Genomic DNA, 22,039 nt, shown 5'->3' on the forward strand with positions numbered 1-22,039 from the left:
AATCGTATTCATAATGCTTGAGAACCAGGGAGTAAGGAATAGAAGGGAGATATAACTGACGCGGTTCGCCCTACCATATGATTATACAAGCTTTGCAGACGGTACTTCATTTGTATAAGAAGTATTTGTCTGATGTACATTTACTGCGTATACAATAACCTATTCTGAATATTTCATATACAAATGGAGTACTCGTCTGCAAAGCATGTATAATCATATGGTAGGGCGAACCGCGTCAGTTATATCTCCCTTCTATTCCTTACTCCCTGGATGGTGCTGATTGCACATTTTCTCAAGACCTCAAATTTCTACCTGCCAGCGTATCTATATATATATTATCTTTCATTTTATCAGAGTTTCAACCTTTATTCTACACAACTCCCTCTTGCATATTTTCAATCTACAAAAATCTGCTACCTTTATTCTACGTGGTTTAATCATTTAATTTTCAATCTACAAAATACATCCTTTGTCAAGATATCATTACAAAAATTATAAGAAGAAGCAATTTGTTAAGTTAAGTTCGTTTGGGTTTTTAAACCTTTATATTGTTTTAAAAATGATGAAATCAAAATACACTAATGCATCATTAATTATGATTTTGTGTCCCTGTTGATTTGAATTAAACTGCTGGACTTGACCAGTGAACTGAGGCTGTTTTTTAATTCAAAATTAATGTTATAACAAGGTTTTTTGAGGTTTGGCCAAAAAAAAGGAAAGGGAAAGTAAAGTGGGCCTGGATGAGGGGAGAAATCGTTTAAATAAAGAGGACACTTCGAAAACTGCTTAAACTCGGAATTTATTCTGGATTTTTGAGCGACTTAAGTCTTTCCCCCCTCCCCCCAATACTTGAAATAATCTCTAGATTGTTCAGCAGATTCAACCATCCAGCATCTCAGACCCTTCAGCTTATAACTTAAAATTTCCCTCTCATATTTTAATTTAACATTAAACTTTTTGTTTACAGGATCTAATATTTTGATTATGATTTCAACAGTGACGCTGACATTAGAGTTTCCTGAGAATAAATTAACGAACAAATTATTAATTTAATCCTGATGAACATTAACTTTCCTTGTGCATGTTGCTTTTTTTTCACAAAAATTTAAAATAGTAAAAATTAAAAATAATTTTAAATTACTAAAAAAAAATACTAAAAACTTTTTGGCGGACTGGGCTCCTTAAAGGGACTCTTAAGGAAAAATGAAAGGGGGTATAGGATAAAACCTGAGAATCTCAGGTGTTGAACGATACATATAAGACATCATCTATCTGATGTTCCTCTCTTGAGAAATTGATATAAAACTGTGTCAAAATTATACGAAAATCTATATATATTAAATTTTGTAAAAAAGTAGTAGCTTTAAATAGATCATTTTCAGCAAATACGCACACAATCTGAAAACGATTATATCCCACAGAAACCTGAGAGTCTCAGGTTTGCTCCAATTATAAATTTTTTTTAGTTTTAATTTTTAAAATATATAATTGATAATATCATTTATAAGTCCGTCTTACGTCACAAGAACTCCCGCCAATGAGAGTGCAGTAAACTGGTGACGTGATACAGACGGAAATCACGTTGACCAGTATACTGCACTGCCATTGGCTGAAGTTCTGTTGACGTAATACGGACTATATGGAATATATGAAATAATATTATCAATTATATTAATTAAAAATACAAGATAAAAAATTAAATGATTATAACAGGAGCAAACATTAGATTCTCAGGTTTCTGTGGCATATTGTCGTTTTCAGATTGGTTTCGTATTTGTGGAATATGATCTGTTTTATAATACAACTTTTATACAAAATTGCATATTTATGAATTTTCGTATAAATTTGACACAGGTTTATATCAATTTCTCGAGACAGAAACATCAGATAGATGTTTTATATGTATCGTTCAACGCCTGAGATTCTTAGGTTTCATACTATACCCCCTTTCAATTTTCCTTTACATTCCCTTTAAAAAAAAATGATTATTAAAAAAATTAAATATTAATGCTAATAAGAAACAAAATGAAAATTTCAATAACTGCATTGCTAAAGAACACATACCAAATTCAAAGTTTATATTTGAGAATAAATTGTATTAGTAAAAGGTTTTAGTTTTTGTTAAACTAATTAAAACAAATCACAATTGAGAGCTTGATAAAAACCTGTCGAATCTTTAAGAATTTTAACCAACTTCAAATATGTAAATTTAAATTTTAAAGACATGATTTGACAAATTTTGTATTGACTGAATTTATTGTTTTTAAAGGCATTTCTTAGTTTTCATGGTAAATTTGTCTCACTCATACTGCATGTACCGGATTTAATTTGTCTGTGGTACATAAATCAGTGCAATGTACTTAAGAAAAGCTTTAGCTTTAAAGGACTGTAAGCGTAATTTCAAGTGGTCTTCCAGGAAAAGATGGCAATACCATATTTACAACGGTACGCATGAAACTTTAATCTGATCAAAAATGTAGTTTTATGACTCGAGAAGTAATTAATATTCATAATTTCTCCATTGCATACCAATGAACAGTTTAAAGATATAGATAATTCATACTTGATCAGACAAAGCTTTTAAGGGTACCGTTGTGAATCAGGCATTGTCATCTTTGCATAGAGATTGGAAGGTCACTTGAAATTACGCTTACGGCCCCTTAAAGTAAATCATTCCAATTGAGAATAATTTATGCAACATGCCATTAAAGAGAGTGTTCACGTAAAATTAAAGGGGGATAAATAAAATGCCCCCAATTTTTTAAAAAAATGCCCCCAGTTGAAATTTTTTTTTCAAATTCCACTAACACATTTGCCCAATTGCCCCCAATTTTTTTAAAAAATGCCCCCAATTTTTAAAAAAAATGCCCCCAATTTTATTTTTAATTATCATATAAAAAAAATTTGCCCCCAATAAAAGTATTTGCCCCCATTTCTTTCAAATTTGTCAATCCCAAATGGGATTGAAAAAGGAATTATATTGCCCCCTGTTTCTTTCCTATTTGCAATAAACATTCCAAATTGAATTCGGGTCACTCATACTTAGATTTATATTAAAAAATATTAGTTCTTTTCTGTAGGACATACTACGACCGCTAGATGTCTCCAACTAGAATTTCAAGCAATTTATGCTGAATTTCACTAGAATATGTGCTGTAGAGTAGGAATGTGCTTTTTATATTTTTCTCAGGACTCAACCATTAGATGGAAAACAGCATTATTTCAAATTCAATTCTGGTTCACCCTATACACCTTTCTTTTTTGGCGAACACTCTCTAAGCTTAACTGGAAACTTTTAAATAGAAGAAATGAGTTAAACTTTACAAGATGGAGATAAGCTCATTGGAGGAACGAAAACTAGACAAATAAGAAATCCGCTAATCTCTTTGTGGGAAGAAAATAATAAAACTGGTTTCGTGCATTTAAAGTTTCTAGCTTTGAATATTTCTTTTCAATTTAGAAAAAAGATAGATTATCAAAAGATTTGCGTGAAAATTGCCATCTTCACGAATTGAAGCTATTCACAATACAAGTGCGAGTGCAAAGCTACGATAAGAAAATGTTTAAGATCGAAAATTCAACCACCACAGACCTTTTTTTAAATTAGTCAAGTTCATATTTTGTTACTTAACAGATTTTAACTCAAAATAATATTGAGAGCCCAGTATTTTCATAATTTAAGTGTTCAAGGGACTGTCGGTGTAGTTAACTTTAAGTACATTCAGCTCATTTAAAAACTTATTTACTCTTAGAAAGTTTAGAATCAATGTAAATGTAAACCGCCTCGAGATTCGGTAATAACCCCGAGGGTGTAGCCCGATGAGTTATCATTAAATCCCGAAGGGGTTGGATTGATTCTAATTTATGCATAGAGTGGGAAGTCAAAATCAAAATTGCACCTTTTAACCCGTGAAATATACCGTCGCTATTTAATCTTAAAGCATATGGTATACTGATGCTTTGTTTTCAGTTGCTATAAAGAACGCAATTAAAAATAATCAATTTTAAAAGAGGGACACCTAAGTCATTCTTGAGCAGGCAAAGTTGTGTGTATCAAACATACACCTATTTAGATGGAATTACGTAAACTGCCCCTTTAATAATTTATTCCAATTTTAAGTTTTCGAAAAAACAAATTTGGTTTATTTTCTGAAAAAAATACTGGTCTGGAATTGAGAATACGAGAAACTTAAAAGGGACTGTACGCGTAAATTCAAGGGTCCCTCCATGGAAAAATGACGATACCCGATTTACAACGCGCGGGAATCTTGAAAATGTAGAAGATAGTGAGATACCCTTTTTTCTGATAATTGCTTTTTTTGAAATGCACAAGTCACTTTTGCAGAGAATCCGCAAAAAAACAAAAACAATTTAAATTAACAAAATAATACTTGATCAAAGCTTTACTGTTGTAAAGTGGACATTACCCTCTTTGCATCGACACTGGAAGGTCATTAAAAATTACGCTTACAGTCCTATTAGACCATTTCAACATTTTCTTAATCTTAAATCTTAAATAATAATAGGTTTGCGGGACTAGGTGCAGATACAAGGACAACATGTATGGTGCTCAGCGTACATTTTAACATTTGTACATGATAACCTGTTTTGAAACTGATATAAAACTAGTTGGACTAGAATAAGTTTGAAACCCGCCTAATAAGTCTCCAATATTTGCCTAAAACGTGAAAGAGTTTCCTAACATTCTTTATACAGTATACACCCCAAGAGTTTTAAATCTTCCTAAATTTAAGTCAAAATAAAATCAGATCCTCCCCTGATATTTTTTTTTGATTCGTGAGTGATTGATTTTTTTTTTATGTAAATACAAGAAAAAATTAAGACCGTTTTTTTTTGTAATTAACTTTAAGAGAAGGTGAGACACATTTGAACAATTGAAAAAAAATAACAAACGAAGAACCCCTATATGATATTTGTTTAGCCGAAAAATAATTTACGCCCCTCTTTTTATGTCAGAATAATGTTTTGCTTCGCGCAAAATATAGAGACAGAGGGGGAGGGGGGAACTTTGTCAACAAAATTATAACCCCCCTGGTGAGATACTTACATCCCCCCACTCCTGCTGGTGCTGTTGTTGAGGGGGTTGAGGTTGAACCTGTTGATGATCTCCAGGTTTAGGACCTGAAACAGATAAAATAGAGAATGATCTGAGCTGGGAACTTTTGAATGGTGGATATCGGGATTAAGGCTTAATCCACTCTTTTTCTTAATCTCCAGATTAACATAATCTTGCAAGATTATCTTAAAAGCGTATGAAAAACGATAAAATTCAAATTAATATTTAATCATCTGAGAAACTGTAGCAGCCAATCAGAGAAAAGCGGGCAACCAATGAGAGAACAGAAATATTCTCATTGGAGAAAACAATTAACGGATGTCCAAGGAGAGAGAAAAAGAGTGGATTAAGGACTAAAATGAAAAGTTTCCACAGTGGATATTCGGATCAAGAAGTCAGGATTTTAAGTTTATCCATTCTAAAGTTTTCAGCTCGGGAAAAAGGAAATTCAAATAATCAAATTAAACATAGTTAGAACCAGGAAACTCTGAAATTCCAAGACGACTTTTAGAATCAAGTTATAATTAAGACACAGCAGTGCAGTGTAAACAGACTCCTATCCCTAAATTAATGTCCAGTAAAACTCTTTGCATTGTTACAACATCAAAAACACTTAAGTATTGCTTTAATATCGTCTTGCTAAACCATTGTTCTCTGGTTATCACTGTAAAGTTTATATATATATCAATACAATTTTTTTTTATTAGAAGTTTCTTGGAAGAGAAAAATTTATAATTAAAATAACACAAAATGTAAATGTAACATAATTTGTCTTTTCATCATACAGTGGTAAGCATACAATTGTGAAATGTTTTTTGTCTTTCTTATTTATTTTTCATGTAAAATTCAAGGCTTTTGATATTAGTTATTACTAATATATTTCTTAAAATGTTTAGAACACCATTTTATAATCATTTCTTAAAATGTTTAGAACACCATTTTATAATCATAACAGTTAAAAACCTTTCATATATATTTATATTAAAAATGAAGGGAAAAAATTTTTTTAGATAAAATGGACTCAAGTGACACTTCATGCAAAGATGGCAATGCCCGATTTACAACATTTATATTAAAAATGAAGGGAAAAAAATTGTTTAGATAAAATGGACTCAAGTGACACTTCATGCAAAGATGGCAATGCCCAATTTACAACATTTATATTAAAAATGAAGGGAAAAAAATTGTTAAGATAAAATGGACTCAAGTGAGACTCCATGCAAAGATGGCAATGCCCGATTTAAAACAAAACCCTTAGCAACTTTTTCTGATAAAGTTTGAATTAGATATCAATGGTTATAATTTAGAAAAATAATTAAATATCTTCAATTGCGCATTTCTACTTCAGGAAATGTATAGAAATTATCAGAACAGTTTTAAACCTAGAAAATTTTGATCAGATTAAAGTTTCGTCTTTGTATGGAGGGGCACTTGAAATTATGTTTTCTAAGATAATATTAAACCTGGAAAGCTCCAAGGATCAGCTGACCATTCTTCAACAGGAGATATTCCTGTTCCACCCAGCTGACCGGGAGCAGGGGTATTATAATCCTGAATAGAGCAGGGGTATTATAATCCTTGATAGAGCAGAGGTATTTTAATCCATAATAGAGCAGGGGTATTATAATCCTTAATAGAGCAGAGGTATTATAATCTATAATAGAGCAGAGGTATTATAATCCTTGATAGATCAGGGGTATTATAATCCGAAGTAGAGCAGGGGTATTATAATCCTTAATGGAGCAGAGGTATTATAATCCTGAATAGAGCAGGGGTATAATAATCCTAAGTAGAGCAGGGGTATTATAATCCTGAATAGATGTATCTAACCTGTGGTAGAGGGGGTGGAGCTATGGCGGGGGGTGCATCAGACCCAAAAGTTTCTTCTACATAAGCCTCTGGAAAAAGTCCAGTTTCTCCACTGAACAAAAAACAGGTTTAAATAAATCATAAAAACTAGATTTGACTGTTTTAAATTTTCGGGAGTCAAAAAGATCATTTGACTAATAACAAAAGTTAAATATTTATTATTGCAAAACATGTTTAATCTCTGAAATGAATTGTGATCATTGGCTATATTTCTATTTGTTTCTGTCGCCATTTCTTTAAAAAAATTTCCAGATTGCTTCATAGGAAACATTACCGCTTTATATGCTAAATAAGGTTTAACTTTAACTATCTATAACTAACATATTGGGATGTTCAATATCTTCTTCTTGGTCCAAGGTTTTCACAAACCTACGAATATCCAAACCAGCGGGGCAGCGGGAAATAAAATTGATTGACATCCATTGGTTTTTATTCACTTGAATACTTTCCAAAGCTGGATATTATTTAATCAATTAGCCCAAGGGACAATTAAGCAACATAAGAAACCGCAAAATAATTTTTTATTAAGAGAGAAATATTTATAACCAGGTTTATCTACAGTTCGGAAAGAATGATGACAACATAATTATTTAAAGTATATAACCTGGAATTTCTACCCTCCCACCAGCCCTCTCCGACATCTGTTCTGGTAATAACAACGATTTCTCCCTCCCTAAATACAGACAAAATAATTTACTGAAAATCCTATAATGTAGAGAGAGCACTGTCATCAAAAGGACAAATTTCTCAATTTCTCAATTTGTCTATTGTCAGTATTAAACATTAAAAAGATTTAAAAGTGTGGTCGGTGTATGTACCAATCAATTATCAAGCAATGTAATGTTATTATCACCATTTCTGTAACAGACACTGTACAGATATATTTGCTGACCACTAATATACATAATATATTCATTAAAGGAATGGTAATTGTAATCTTAGGTTGAACAGGGGATTGTCCGATTCACAACATAGTCTCCAAAATGTCTTATCATTGTAGTAAATAAATGTATCTCATTTAAATCTTTGTAACCTGTAAATATATGTTTCTTTAGTTCATTGACCCAAGTTAGGTCAACTTATATACCTGTAACTTTTAATATATGAATATAGACAGTTAAACACAGACTCCTGTTATGTACGGATTGTGTATACCAGTGTTTGTGACAGATTAAAAGGGACGCATTTATGCTGAGAAGGACAAAGGACCTCCCCCCCCCCCATTTAGTAGTAATTTTGAAATAATTTGTAACCACCTTTAAATATACTTAGAAAGTTAATAATTTGCAAACCCAATATTGGGTAAATTGTCAAAATTAATCACAGGGGGGGGTCCAAAAATCGTATACTAGGATTAGGAAATTACCCCACTTAAATACAAAAGTTAAGGTTTAAAGGGAAAATTTGGCAATAGATTGATTAATCTTACAGAAATCACAGTTTAAACATCTAAGGTCTACATATTGGGTTTAAAAGATAGAAGGAAATTAGAAATTTACAGTTTTTGGTTAAGACTTAATTCCTTCCCGTTGTCATTTTGTTCTTTGTTTCAGATGGATCCAATAGAACTACTGAACTGAACCAAATTTAACCAGATGAAATTACTAACACATGAAAAAACAGTATTTAAACATTTACGATAACATTTCTCAGAGATAATATAAATTCCAGATAAAGTCTTTTATTTTGAAGCACTAAGTTACCTGATAGATATTTCTCCTGTCCCTGACTCTCCATCAAAATCATACAACACTTTCGCCTTTAATCATTAATACATAATAATTAATGACTCATTAAAAAAACAGCCCCCCCTCGCCTCCTAACTATTTTGCATATGACGTCAAATTTAAATTCTTAAAACTAATTTTTTTCCTTCATGGGTTGGGCTACGTTACACAAGACTAATTCAGGACAGAGCATTCATAACGATACCCCCCCTCCATTAAAAAAAATTATTAAAAATACCTGTCGTGTTGCCATTACGAGGAGAATTGAAAACTAATCAATAATTGAGTGAGTCCCCTTCAGATATTTACTATATGAGTCACTTCTTTGTTTTCAACGGAAAATCATGAATATAGTTTTTTTCTGAAAATTTTATTAAAAATACACATTTGTAGCCTTGTCATTCAAAAATAATGGATGTTTTTAACATAAAACGCCTCTTTTTACTAATTTTGGCGTCAAAAATTTGTTCTGTTGATCATACTTTTGTTTGGTTTGGTGCAGCTTTGATAAAATCGCTACAACGACGACATTCTTCAAGATTGACAATATTTTGATGCTACATCGACTGAACTATCGTTATATCTTACAAGTCACCTGATCACAACCCAGTTTAAATTCTTTCTGAACGTTATTTCATAAAAAAAAATCAAAATTTGATGTTTTCTTGATTCAGCAAATTTTTTTTCTGAATACATTTTTAATTGAATTTTTTGATCTTCGGCTGAATGTATGGTATTTGGACATTAGTTCAATTTAACCATTTAAATTAAACATTGTTCCGATATTTGGATAATTTTAATCGAGCAAATTAAAACTATTTTTCTTCCTCCGACTCGACAGCGAATTTTTCAGTTCAGATAGTTCGTAGTGTCAATGATAAGACTCCAAATGCTGAAACATTCTCAGCGGCATTTCTGTAATTTTGCGCTCCAATAATCGAAAGTCTAAATTTCTCAAATTCCCTAATATGTACGTGGCCGGCCTGTTGGTTTGTGTTAAACAAAAAATGCAGTTAAACGATCTCCAAATTTTATCACAATGTATTTATAAAGTTTTTTTTTTAGACAAACAAAACAATATGGGTTAAACTTGTAGTAGGAGGATATACATTATTGATAAGAAAAGTAAATTCTTACAATGGATTCCTACACGGCCAAGTTCCAGTCTATGCAACTCTACGTTCCTTTTCTAAACAAAATGATTTTTAAGGTAAATTTATTTTATCACAATCTTATTTGATGTTTTTTTATCTCTACCTTATTCAACCTCCCGGCCCCGATTATTTCCTAGATAACGATTTTTGAACACCCCCTCCTTCCCCTCCTATCAATTTTTTACATGCAACTCACATTTAACACATTATGGATAAAACCCCCGGAAAACGTTGTTGTATTGAACTCAAGATATATTTAAAAGTAACCCAATGAACACAAAACAGCGATTGTGCATTGACACAGACCAGATCATTGAATATGGATTGAATAGACTATTTTCTTGATTTAATACTTATGAGAGGGCTTAAATATCGTTTTCATTTGCCACTGTAATATTATGAGATTCATTGTAAATATAATCTTAGATCCAGCAGAGTGGAGATAAGGATAAGGAACCCCAGCTGATGAAGATGCGAAGCTTACTGGAGATCCTGATCAATCCACTCAAGAAGGTGATCTCTTTATAACATTGTTTTTACTTAAGTTGAAAAATGTAAGAGAGTATAATTGAGCACCAGAATTAGTCGGTACAACAAATTGGTTAGCAGGGGTTCCAAATGAACCAGGGATTAGGATAAAATGTAGTCACTCGGACCGGTGTCGTGTATGTACAGCCTACCCTGCATGGAAAGCCTACCCCCCTTTTTGTCGTGTATGTACAGCCTACCCTGCATGGAAAGCCTACCTCCCTTTTTGTTTTAATCATTTCAACACAAATTTAGATTAATGCAAATAAAAAGCATGTAAATAAAATGAATTATTGAGGGGGAATACGCTTAAAATGTTTGTTCCTCGCAAATGTCTTCCTTTCAAATTATCAAACAATTATTATTTTTTCGAAACAAAGATAATTTTTGAAGTGTTTGTCCAATCATAATATTTAAATAGATATCGGTTAGTGCCAGAACATTGATTTTCCAGTTATAAAATTATCTAAAAACGGTGTAAACGCCAGGGGGTATGCTCTCCATGCAGGCATGCGCTCTACGCACGACACCCCGGGATTCAAAACTGTATCCTTAGAAGTTGAACTCCTGTTCAGGTTCGGATGGAGACTCTGTTGAAGTGTGAGGAGGTGTTAAAGAAGCTCTACGAGAAGGTCGAGGGGGTTCCCTTTAACAGGTAGGCTACATTTATTTTCTTTGAAATATATACCCCATTTTGGCGTTGATACCCCCCCCCCCCATTATTTTTCCCGTTTACAGAGTTTATTTTGCTGACTTGGGAAAAATAGTTTGAATCTAATTTTTTCCAATCTTTTAATTTCCCTCATAAATCTTCGAGAACGATTTTACCAGGGATATGCAGTTAAAATAATTTTACATGGAAGGAGGGGGGGGGGACATTGAACATCTCAAAGCAAGTTTTATAGCCCTTTTTGATGCTTGTTACCCAAGTAATATATCTAATATCTGGGACAGAATGATTTTAAAAGTGGGTGATGATTTTCGAGTAAATTTGTGCTCTTGTTTTAGTGGAGCAGGGTCCCGTCAAACAAACTTGAACAGAATACAAACCGAAAAACCTCAGCAATCTAGGTATAGTTTATTTATATTTATTTGTATCAGTAAAAAATCAAAAAATCTTATCTATATAATAAAACAAGACATTCGTATATATATATATATGTTGCTTATAGCTGGCCAAACGGCTGGACCGATTGTGCTGAAATTTTTTGTGGACACTCATGGGTGGCCAGGGGGTATTAAAGAATTTAAAAAATTTCTTTTTTGCAGGTCACACAGCCCTGTGCAAGGAATGAAGCAAAATCTCAGGAAAATAAACATAATTTTCATATTCTATAGAAATCCTTGAATTAAATAGGAAAAGAAACAACTAAAAAAAACATTTTCTCTAAATGTCTTAACATTAATAATAATTTTGCTTACAGTACTGCATTGGATTCTTATTACAAGATTTGTTTTGAATTGGTTTAAACACTACAGACTTTTATAAAGAAAAAAGTTCCAACCAGTGCTTATAATCCATTGGTCCGCAACATTTTGGCTTCTTGGATCCGAATCCAAGGGGCAAAATATTTACTTTTTGCACTCAAAACAGAAATATAAACTGTTTAATACTAAGTAATTATTAAAATGTCAATATCTCTAAAGGTTTCAGCATAAAATACTCGAAAAAAAGAAAGAAGAATGAAAAAAATTTGAACATCTTAAAAATTATAGATCTTAAATAATTGTTCAAGACCTGGATCCCAATCCATTTTTTTCATGGCGGATTCGCATCAAAATGAAATAGATTCAAAGCTCTGGACTTCCAACTCTCTCTTTGTTGTCTGAATTATAAAATTATGTTAGTGATTATCTCCAAACCCTTCACGAGCAGCAGCATTACAGTAGCAGGGAGGAGAGAGAACAGAAGAGTACTGTCCCACACAGGACACCACAAAGGAAACCTCTATTCTTTCATCATACATATATACTCTTTTTTTAAATGTTGGCGTCTTTTGTTTTTTCTCCCACACCCCCTTTTTAAAAATAATTAAAATCATTTCCCACCATTTTTTTTCCGTTTTTATCAATTATTGACACAGTTAAGGTATTAAGTATAAAAAGGGGTAAAACTGGATCCGAATATGGATCCAGGAAGCCAAAATGTTGTGGCTCCAACGTATCAAGATCCTGATCCTAAGCAATGCCCTTCCCCTTACTCTTTGCATACCCCTAATCAGAGCATGTTTTTTTAAATCTAAAGAATTTAGAGTTTCCAGGGAGAGTGAAAGGAAAGGCTCCAGGTTAAGTCCATGGGAGGAGCGACCAAGCTGGGAAGAAAAACCCAACCCTTGGGAAGAGAAACCCAAATCTTGGGATGATAAACCTAAACCTTGGGAAGACAAACCCAATCCCTGGGCTGATAAACACAAACGGTGGGAGGAAAAACCCAACCCCTGGTCGGAGAAACCCAAACCTTGGGCGAATACACCCAATGCTGTTGTATCAGACCCGCTCACGGGGTCTGATTTTAGAGGATTCCAGGGGGGCCGAGGGTTTCTAGGTCCTGGTCCAGGTTTACAAGGGACTCGCGGATTTCAGAGAGGTGGTGCTGGGTTTCCTGAAGGTATAGGGGACAGCAGTGGGATGCAAGGGGGGTTTCCTGGTGGCAGGGGCTTCCAGGGAGGAGGTGGAGGGTTCCCATTGGGCAGGGGTTTAAGTGGAGGCGTAACTCCAGGAGCAGGACTACAGGGGGGTCGAGGTATCCTTGGTAGTGGAGGAGAGCCTCGTGGAGATAAACAGAGTTTCCAGGGGTTTCATGGAAAGGATTTATGGACGCCAGGATCACGAGAAAGAGGTTCCAGCTCGGATAGATTCAATCCAGGGTTGAGAGGAAGTTCTCCAGGAGGGTTCGTATCTGACAAATTCAATCCTGACAAAGCTTCACGCTCTGTTCAAGACACTGCGGATAGGATTCCTGGGTTGGGTTCGGATGATGAAGACACAAAACCGGAGAAAGATGTCGGATTCTTCGCCAAAACTCTGGAGAGAGGCGTTACCGGGATTCAGAGAGGACCAGAGAGAAACTTGGGATTGCCCGGCTTAGGAATAATATTTGCTTAAAAGTTTAAAATTAATGGGACTGTTAAAAAATTTAATTTCTCAAATCTTTGTATTAATAATTTTTTCCAAAGCTGAAAAGTCAGATGAAAACGAGCAATGAGCATGCTACCGATTGAAATCAAAGGAGACAGTTGCTGATTTAGTTAATACCCTTCTTTTTATATTAAACCATGTTTCTTCTAAATTGGAAACTTTCAAAATGATGATGAGATAAACCAATCACAAGATTAACTATTTATATATTTATATATTTATATTTATATATGAGATAAACCAATCACAAGATTAACTATTTATATAGTCCTGAATCCAATCTTATCAGTAAACCAATCACAAGATTAAATATTCATATATTCCTGAATCCAATCTTATCAGTAAACCAATCACAAGATTAAATATTCATATATTCCTGAATCCAATCTTATCAGTAAACCAATGTAAAAATCAAATTTTTTTCTAAATGTTTACTCTGATTGATATCATGGAAAAAATTTACAGAATTTAAAAGCTTTTTCACGATTTTTTAATCAAAAATTATAATTTACAGGACAAAGCAATGATCCTTATGGATCATGTAATCCAAGAACAAACAGTACACAAGATAGATTTAGGAGCAGTGGGAGAGATGAGAAACAGAGAAAACCTGAATCCATGTTTAATCCTAGAGAGAGAGCTAAGCTGGCGGATATTCTGGATCCAGCTTCAGGGAGCAGATCCCCAGGGGAGAGGATTAAAGGGAGCTCTGATCCCAGACACCGATCCAATTCTGATCCAAGACAGAGATTCAATTCTGATCCTAGGCACAGAATTCATTCTGAACCCAGACAGAAATCCAGTCTGGATTCAAGACTAAATTCTGGAAGTTCAGACCAAAGGTGAGTTAAAGGTTGAAAAAAAACCATTCATTATTATTTAATGTAATTCTTAATAAAGAAGAGAAAATTTGCTTAATTTTCGTTTTTTAAATTTACTCTTTAAAGAATTACACTTAAGTTTCAATCACAAATTGAAAATTCATTTCCCCCCTCGCCCCCTTTTTCGAAAATTTATTTATTCCTTTGATTGATTGATTGGTTGTGTTGATTGATTGATTGATCACAATACTTTTTTTCTAGCCGATCATCTAGAGATCATTCGTCTCATAATTCAACGCCGAGATCTCCCGAGGCCAGTTCCAGAGATCCTCGAGGACACGGTAGAACGACAGACAAGGCAGGACATTATTCAAATCATTCAAACCAGAAAATAATATTTTCTTAATGTGATACAAATCTTTAACATTTAATACGTTTTTGGAAAGGCCTTGGACCCAACTTCAATAATCTGCAAAAAAATGGCAAATTTGCGAAAATCCAAATATTTATCGCAAAATCTAGTTATTCAGCAACAAAAAAATTGGCTCAAATGGCAACAAATTACACATTTTTGAAAAGCCCTTGACTCAGCAAATTCAATCTTGCAAAAACCATTGTCAAAATTTTTAAAACCTGAATGTGTATTCAAGAAAAACTGAAAATGTGCAAATTCCTTTTGAAGGCGTTTGTGCAATAATCTGTGCAAAATTTCTTTGGAAAAATTGTGCAATTTGCTTGCTTTTGTTTTAGACTTTCCAAAGAGCTATGAAATGTTGAAATCCATCGACTAATTATAGATTTAGTCTGGCTTAGGTAAAATAAGGCATTTAGGCAGTATGCCTGAGGACTCAGGCAGTAGGTATAAAAGCCCAGCTTTTAGCCTTAAGTGAGGGACATGTGTTAGTTAGAAAAGTAAAAAAATATGACTTAAAGACTTTTTTGAGTTATCGCTAAAAAACGATAGGGGGAGGGGGGGAGGGGAGGGTTAAATTGACCTACACCCCCAGGCGAAATAGGGCTATAGGTGAAACTATTAATCAATTTTTTGATAAAAATGCTATAATCCATCTTGCGCCAGTTCCAAAGTTTTCTTTAATACATTTTATATTTGTGCTTTTTTGTGTAAATCTAATTGAAATCTAATTTTTAGCCAGAAAAAAGAAATCATGATGAGTATCATAATATCCGTCTTAATCCGTCATAAAATCGGTGTTTTTTTTTTAAACGTTAGTTACTGAATGAGTTTGGATTGTTTTCTTTTTTGAATGTTGCGTCTAATTTCCTACTAAATAATTGTACAAAAAGGATTTGACATTTTCGATTAAACTTTAAAGAAATGAAAACTCTTTTTAATATTAATAATCATTCTTTAAGTTGTTCACTTCAGCAACCTTTCTTGCGACAGTACTGAATTTGAACATTAAAAATTATATTTAAAAAATACCTCTTTTATTTTTTCCTCATTGAGTTACATGGTTGCCATGGTGATGTTAAAACTGAAGGCAATATGAAAAAAACAGCCAATTTATGGTTATTTTTTGTTTGTTTTGAATAATTACTTAATAAGGATCAACCTAAATCTATTCCTTTGGAACGCACTCAGCACACTTCCAGGTAACAGTTTTAGGTCATCCAGAGATTGAAAAATTTAAATGGTTGGTGGTTTTACAATCCTCTCAAAGAGACTGTAAGCGAAATTTCAAGTGTTCTTCATACAAAATTTACAATGCCCGATTTACAACGTTTCTCTTAAAAGATTTGTCTGATCAAGTATGAATGAGACATAATTGTTTATAATGTTGAAAACTGATTAATTTCAAATGCAGTTTCTCTTGAGTCTTGAGCATTTCTACTGCAGGACAAAATATTGAAACAATATTAAATAAACACTTATTAACCTAGAAAAATTACAATATTTTCCATAATTTTGAACAGTTACAGTTGTGAATCGTGTGTTGCCGTCATTGCATGAAGGGTCCTTGAAATTACGCTCACAGTCTATTTATGGATGAAAATCCACAAATTTTTTACTAATAAATGACTCATTCTGGCTGGGTTTAAAGGGATTCTAGCTTTTAATGATATTTATTTTTACGCTGTAATATCAAGAATCAAAATTGAACGAATCTTATTTAGCAATTTTTTCTTATTTCATCAATCGAAATAAAACTCCAAACTTGAAATTGATTTAATATCCAACTTTTATACTGACTTATCAGTTATCATGCTACATTTTTCTTATTTTTTTCTTTTCTGTTCAGATGGGATAGGAGGGATAATAGAAATGTTATTGATAATGGAATTAGGAGCAGGGGCTCATCTTGGAGACCTTTCCATGCTAAAACATCGTCTCCTGTCAGACAAACTGTATCCCCAGACACACAAACTGTCTCACCACAGGTTAGATTCAAGACCTTCCACCCACTTCACAACTCAGATTTTAAAAGTAATGTCTAACACAATATTTTTCTAAACCATTGGCATTTATTTGGTTGAGCAAAAAAAAATTATTAAGCCAAAGATTGAAGTGCTTTTAAGCAATACACAAGCTAGGTTTTACTTAGGGTTATATTTTAAATCTTAGTTCAGATTCAAGGGAAAATAAATTTTGAAGTCTTCTGGAAAGAAAACAAAAATGTGATGGATGGCACTTTACATATACTAATTGTCGTTTTACTTTAGAATTGTTCTCCTGACACACAAACTGCATCTCCTGATACTCTATCTTCCCCTGCATCTTCCACTCTCAACAGAGCATCTTCTCGTCCTGTAACCTCGTCCCAGGATACACCAGCCTCCCCTGATACAGCTACCTCACCTGGACAAAATGATACAGTTACAAAATCTGCACAGTCACCACAGGAACAAAACAAATATTTAATGTTCTCTTTTATCATAAGAACCAACTCTATTTTAAGCTGATTCAGCAGAATCAGAATAAGTAGTTTTCAGTTGGAGTTTAAATCAGTATAAACAACAAACGTGTCTCTTTTATTGTGTATTTTTGATGAAAGAAAAAAATTAAATCTCAAATCTTGATTCCCATTATTAGTTATTGCATATTCAGGGGGCTCACATTCCTTTATTTTGCTATCATTTCATGATAATTTTATCATATTTGTTCATGTGTCCAGGAAATTCCAAATATTCCTGTCACTGCTCCAAACCTGCCACTTCCTGTGCCAACCGCACGCATAGACCTGCCACTACCTGTACCCACCGTAAAGGCTATGCAGCCCACCTCAGGGTCTCGTCTGGATCCAAGAAAGCGAGATCCAAGACAACGACCTCCAGTAAATGTTGTTAACCCCACTTCAAGTACTAACCCGCCAGCCTACCTATCAAATGTAGGGCTGGGTGTCACCAAGAATGCAATCCATCCTGGCATGCAAATGTCTATGCAAGGGTTTAGGCCTGGGATGCCCAACCAGGGACCTAGGCCTCCACATTTTCCAGGACAGATGGGCAGCCAAGACATGAGACCTAGATTTTTAGGTCCTGGAGCCCCTCAACCCCAGGTCTCAATTCAGCCTCGCAACTACAGGGAGTACCGCCTAATGAAGGAGGAGCAGGAGAACAAGAGAAGAGAGGCTGAGCAGAGGTTCAAAGAAGAAATGAGAAAACGTCACCATAAGGAAGAGGAGAAGTCAGAAAAAGAGGATTTAAAAAATCCACCAAGTGCAGAGGTTAAGATCAGTCCAACAAAACCTGAGGAGAAGCCATCCACCAAAGGCAAAGTTCTTGACCAACCTGCACCAATTCAAGGCAAGTCTAAAGATCCCAGAAAGAAAGCAATGGATGAGAAGAAAGCAATAGAATTAATGAAAAAATCATTCAAGATTCCCAAAATGAAGAAAAATGACCCTACTGAGACTATTAAGGATGAAAACAGTAAGTTAAAAGTAATTAATATGTTTGATTCTGTAAACAAGAAAACACCAGAGAAAATGAAAATGTCAGAATCTAGTTCAACACCTAAAACCAAAAAACAAAATCCAAAAATTGAATCAAAAGAGAATGAAAAGATAGGCGAAAGTTTGAAAGATAAGGTTAAAGATGCACAACATGAAACTATTAAAAATAAATTAGAAGCAAGACTAACTAGTGATTCTGATTCTGATCATGGGCTGACAATTGCTGAAGATCTTGATGATGAACAAATGGATTTGGATAAGCAAGATATCAACCCTGCAGCCAGTCATTCTGATGCTGCCAGCAAGGAGGTAGGAGAAGGTAAGGAGGAAGGAGTAGGTAAGGAGGAACTTACAAAACAACTTTTAAAGAAGATTGTAGCAAATCTTGATCCCAATGAAGCAGCAAAACTATTGCTAAAAGCACAGCAGCTAGATAAAGTTGAAAAGCTTTCCTTGGAACAACTAAAGGAATTTTTGTTTACCCCTGAAGAGGAAGAGAAGAAACAAAAAGGACCAAAACATTCAAAGAAAAAAGGCAAGAAAAGCAGGATTGCCCCTAATACTCGAAGAAGTGGCAGGCTACTAAAAGAAACGTCAGATGTCTCGAATGAGGAGGATAACATTGCTGATCCCTCTGAATCTGAAACAGAAACATTTGTTATCGAGCCTAAGGTAATGAAACAAAAGAAGAAAAGAATGAAAAAAGGATCTAGTTCCAAGTCAAAGAGAATTATAGAGGACGAAGAGGATGATGTGGATAATGTTGAGGTTCAAGATGATCTTGTTTCTAGTTCAAATATTGACGAAGTGGGAGTAAAGGCCACTTCAGAGGTGCTACAAAGTGAACCACCAGAGCTGAAAGTATTGATACCGATGGACAAAGATCTAGAGGAATCTTCATCCTCAGCATTTTCTCCCAAGTCAAATAAAAAATCTAAAGTTGGACCAGCTCCAAAGAGTAAAACTTGGTTTCCTGGGGACAACCGTGGAACTAAAAAGAAACAAGGTTTAGCAGCATTGACTAGTCCTCCCATTATTAAAGCAGATGTTTCCCATGAAGTAAAGGAAGCTGATCCTAAAGTTTTTCTGGGAGCCAATGAAAACATCGAGGAGTTGCTGAAAACTGAGTTTGCATTTAATCCTGGTAAGCTGGATCAGAAATTAACAAATTCCTTCAAGAAAAGACATGAAACCGTTACTGGTCTTTTCAATAAGCTTTCACTGAAGATTAAGCAGCAGAATAAACTTGAGGCATCGAAAGCCAAAGATGAACCTTCTGAGTTGCCTCTCTGCTCAAAGATTAAGCTATGCAGACCCATCACACCAGAGACCTTCCTTGAACCCCAACTAGTAAAGTCTATTGAGCTAACATTGCCTCCTGTTGTCAAATCCAAGACAGAATCGTTGATTATTGCACTGCAAGGAAAGCTTAAACAAGGTTCCAAGTCACAGGAAAATGTAGAACCAGAACTTCCAAATTTGTTTGATGTCGTAAAGGATATTAGCAGAGTTGAAAAGAAAAGGCGGCAAGCTCCACCTCTTCTTATTCCATTATCAGAAACTCACCGGAAGGTTGAAGTTAAGAAGAGAGATTATGGGTTCACTTGCAGTAAAGGAAAATATCTCCCTAGCCTTGTGACTGAGTTTAAGAGTTCCAAAGCTGTATTGCTTCAGCTTCATGAGGATAAAATTGTCTGTCTCTTTCGGTGCATGAGCTTTAATTGTAGCTATGCCACTAATAGCGTTGATGAATTCAAATCACACTTGTTTGATCATGTTGAGGACAAGTTTGGATCGCTTAGATGCTCATTATGCCTTGGGAAAGCCTCTGAATTTGGGAAACTGATAAAACACATTGTGAAAAAGCATGGACATGATCAGTTCCAATGTGTATATTGTTTTTCAAGACACAGCACTAGGGAAACATCTCTTGGGATTATTATCTTAGTAAATAAAAAAAAAATTGAAATTGGAAATCTTACTTTTCAATCAAAGTTTAAATTTTTAACAATGAATTGACTTCAAAGGAAAAAAAACTTGTTAGTTAGTAATAAAGAAATGTTGTCCCAGGATTGACATCGATCTTCATCTCAATATTTTTCATCCTAACCTTCCTCCCCTGCATATCTGTTGCCAGTATCTGCCTGGGGCGGACAAACAGGCGATTGAGGCGGAGAATAAAGGAGTTGAGTTGGATGTGCTAAATCACCCTATTCTCTGCCCCTTGGTTGACTGTTCTTTTACCTGTGATGCTTCTAAACCTGAAGAGCTTGTTTATCACATTAGGTGAGATTTTACTTTTTATGAGGCACAATATTTCAGAAGATTGAAAGAAAAAATGACAACCTTAATTCTTATTCATTTCTTGATCCATTAATGTTCTATTTCCAAACTGAAAAAAGCTAATTTGACAATATCAGGTCATGATGAACCTAAATGAATGCAAATGAAGTCGTTGCTGGAGACAGCTTGTAAGGCAAAGAATTAACATGGTTTGTGGCCGTTTTCGTTAATTCTGGTTTAAAAAAAGATTAATTAAAGATTGATTACCCTTCTCATTATATTTTGTTTTTAGTGATAGTTTGAAATGTGGCAAAGTAGATCTAGAGGAAAAGATTAATGAGTATCTTTGTCCCTACTGTCAGTATTCAAATATAAATCAGGTAAGTTGTTCCTAGTTTAGACATCTCAAGAAAGAGATGGCACGATAAGGACAAAACAGCCCTCCCGCCGTGCACAGTAATAAAGGTTTTGCTGGGAAAACATCCCTCCCGCCCTTGAGCAGAACTAATGGTTTTGCTGGGAAAACAGCCCTCCCGCCCTTGAGCAGAACTAATGGTTTTGCTGGGAAAACAGCCCTCCCGCCCTTGAGCAGAACTAATGGTTTTGCTGGGAAAGATATTTATTTATCGATTTATCTATATATTAGGTATTTTACCCATATTATCAATATATACGATTCTAACAGGCCCCTCTATGGTCACTTTGAGGACAAATGAGGCCCTTCGTTATGAATAAATAAATCAATATTAGGCCCGTATTTATTTATCCATTTATCCATATTATGTTAGGTATTTATTCATATATATGTAACTATTTATTCAATTTTCATTTAAACCTGATATTTATTTATCCATTTATCTATTTATTCATTTATACCTGATATTAATTTATCCATTTATATCAGGTTTTTATCTTTTTTTTTTGGGGGGGGGGTGTAAGAAGAGAAGATTTTGGTTTGAAGGAGTCTTTAATGTTCTTTTGTGCTGCTTATAGATATGCTAAGCTGCCGATGTGAACGTTAGGGTAACTCCCAAAATTTGTATTGTGCGTCTTAGTTCTAATACTTATCTTTGGTGAGGGTCACACAAATCAAAATATATATCAAATAAAGGAGAATTATTTTAAAAATTCAAATTCTTTGTTAATATCCTTTTTTTTCAGTGATACCGATTACTCTTCGGATTGTTCGACGGATAGTGAACTTTCGAACTTCGATGCTGGATTCTGTGACGAGGATATCGAGTCTCTGGAACAAATTGAGCGCGGCTCGGAGCTAGAATGTATCGGGCTTAGTGGACACACACTCTTCAAGGAACTTAGATACACAGATTAGGGCCTTAGTTTGGTTGACAGTTTTGTAAAAAAAACTTATTTCTCCGACATTTGGTGAAAATTGTAACACAAAAATTAGCCAAATAAGGTTCAGAATCGTAAAAAAAAGACTTTGTTAAAATGTGTATCCAATAATTAATTGACAAATTCAGCTGAATAACTTTAATTGACCGAAATTCATGAAACAAGAGCGAAT

The 22,039-nt window shown here is 34.2% G+C and overlaps 2 protein-coding genes across 2 annotated transcripts in view; one reads left to right on the forward strand and one right to left on the reverse strand.

Annotated features, from left to right (window-relative positions):
• Positions 1-9,098, reverse strand: part of LOC111706282 (sorting nexin lst-4) — a 51,546-nt gene extending 42,448 nt beyond the window's left edge. The window contains exons 1-8 of the mRNA XM_023479117.1: positions 8,912-9,098; positions 8,650-8,705; positions 7,551-7,619; positions 6,908-6,998; positions 6,541-6,628; positions 5,065-5,142; positions 966-1,018; positions 610-654 (exon numbers count right to left, since the gene is read on the reverse strand). Coding sequence (XP_023334885.1) covers positions 610-654; positions 966-1,018; positions 5,065-5,142; positions 6,541-6,628; positions 6,908-6,998; positions 7,551-7,619; positions 8,650-8,705; positions 8,912-8,926 — 495 coding nt within the window. The 5' untranslated portion in view covers positions 8,927-9,098. The remainder of the gene's footprint in view (positions 1-609; positions 655-965; positions 1,019-5,064; positions 5,143-6,540; positions 6,629-6,907; positions 6,999-7,550; positions 7,620-8,649; positions 8,706-8,911) is intronic.
• Positions 9,099-9,703: 605 nt separating this feature from the next.
• LOC111706270 (uncharacterized) lies at positions 9,704-20,921 on the forward strand. Its single transcript, XM_023479102.1, has 15 exons — positions 9,704-9,883; positions 10,254-10,340; positions 10,931-11,010; positions 11,364-11,426; positions 11,625-11,663; positions 12,204-12,296; positions 12,617-13,443; positions 14,008-14,335; positions 14,576-14,672; positions 15,882-15,928; positions 16,576-16,714; positions 16,997-17,176; positions 17,449-20,147; positions 20,299-20,514; positions 20,804-20,921. Exons 1-15 carry the CDS (start codon positions 9,812-9,814, stop codon positions 20,904-20,906), a joined length of 5,070 nt encoding a protein of 1,689 aa, XP_023334870.1. The 5' UTR covers positions 9,704-9,811; the 3' UTR covers positions 20,907-20,921.
• The last annotated feature ends 1,118 nt before the right edge of the window (positions 20,922-22,039 follow it).

The sequence above is a fragment of the Eurytemora carolleeae genome, unplaced genomic scaffold, assembly GCF_000591075.1.
Source record: "Eurytemora carolleeae unplaced genomic scaffold, Eaff_2.0 scaffold465, whole genome shotgun sequence".
Lineage (NCBI taxonomy): Eukaryota > Metazoa > Arthropoda > Copepoda > Calanoida > Temoridae > Eurytemora > Eurytemora carolleeae.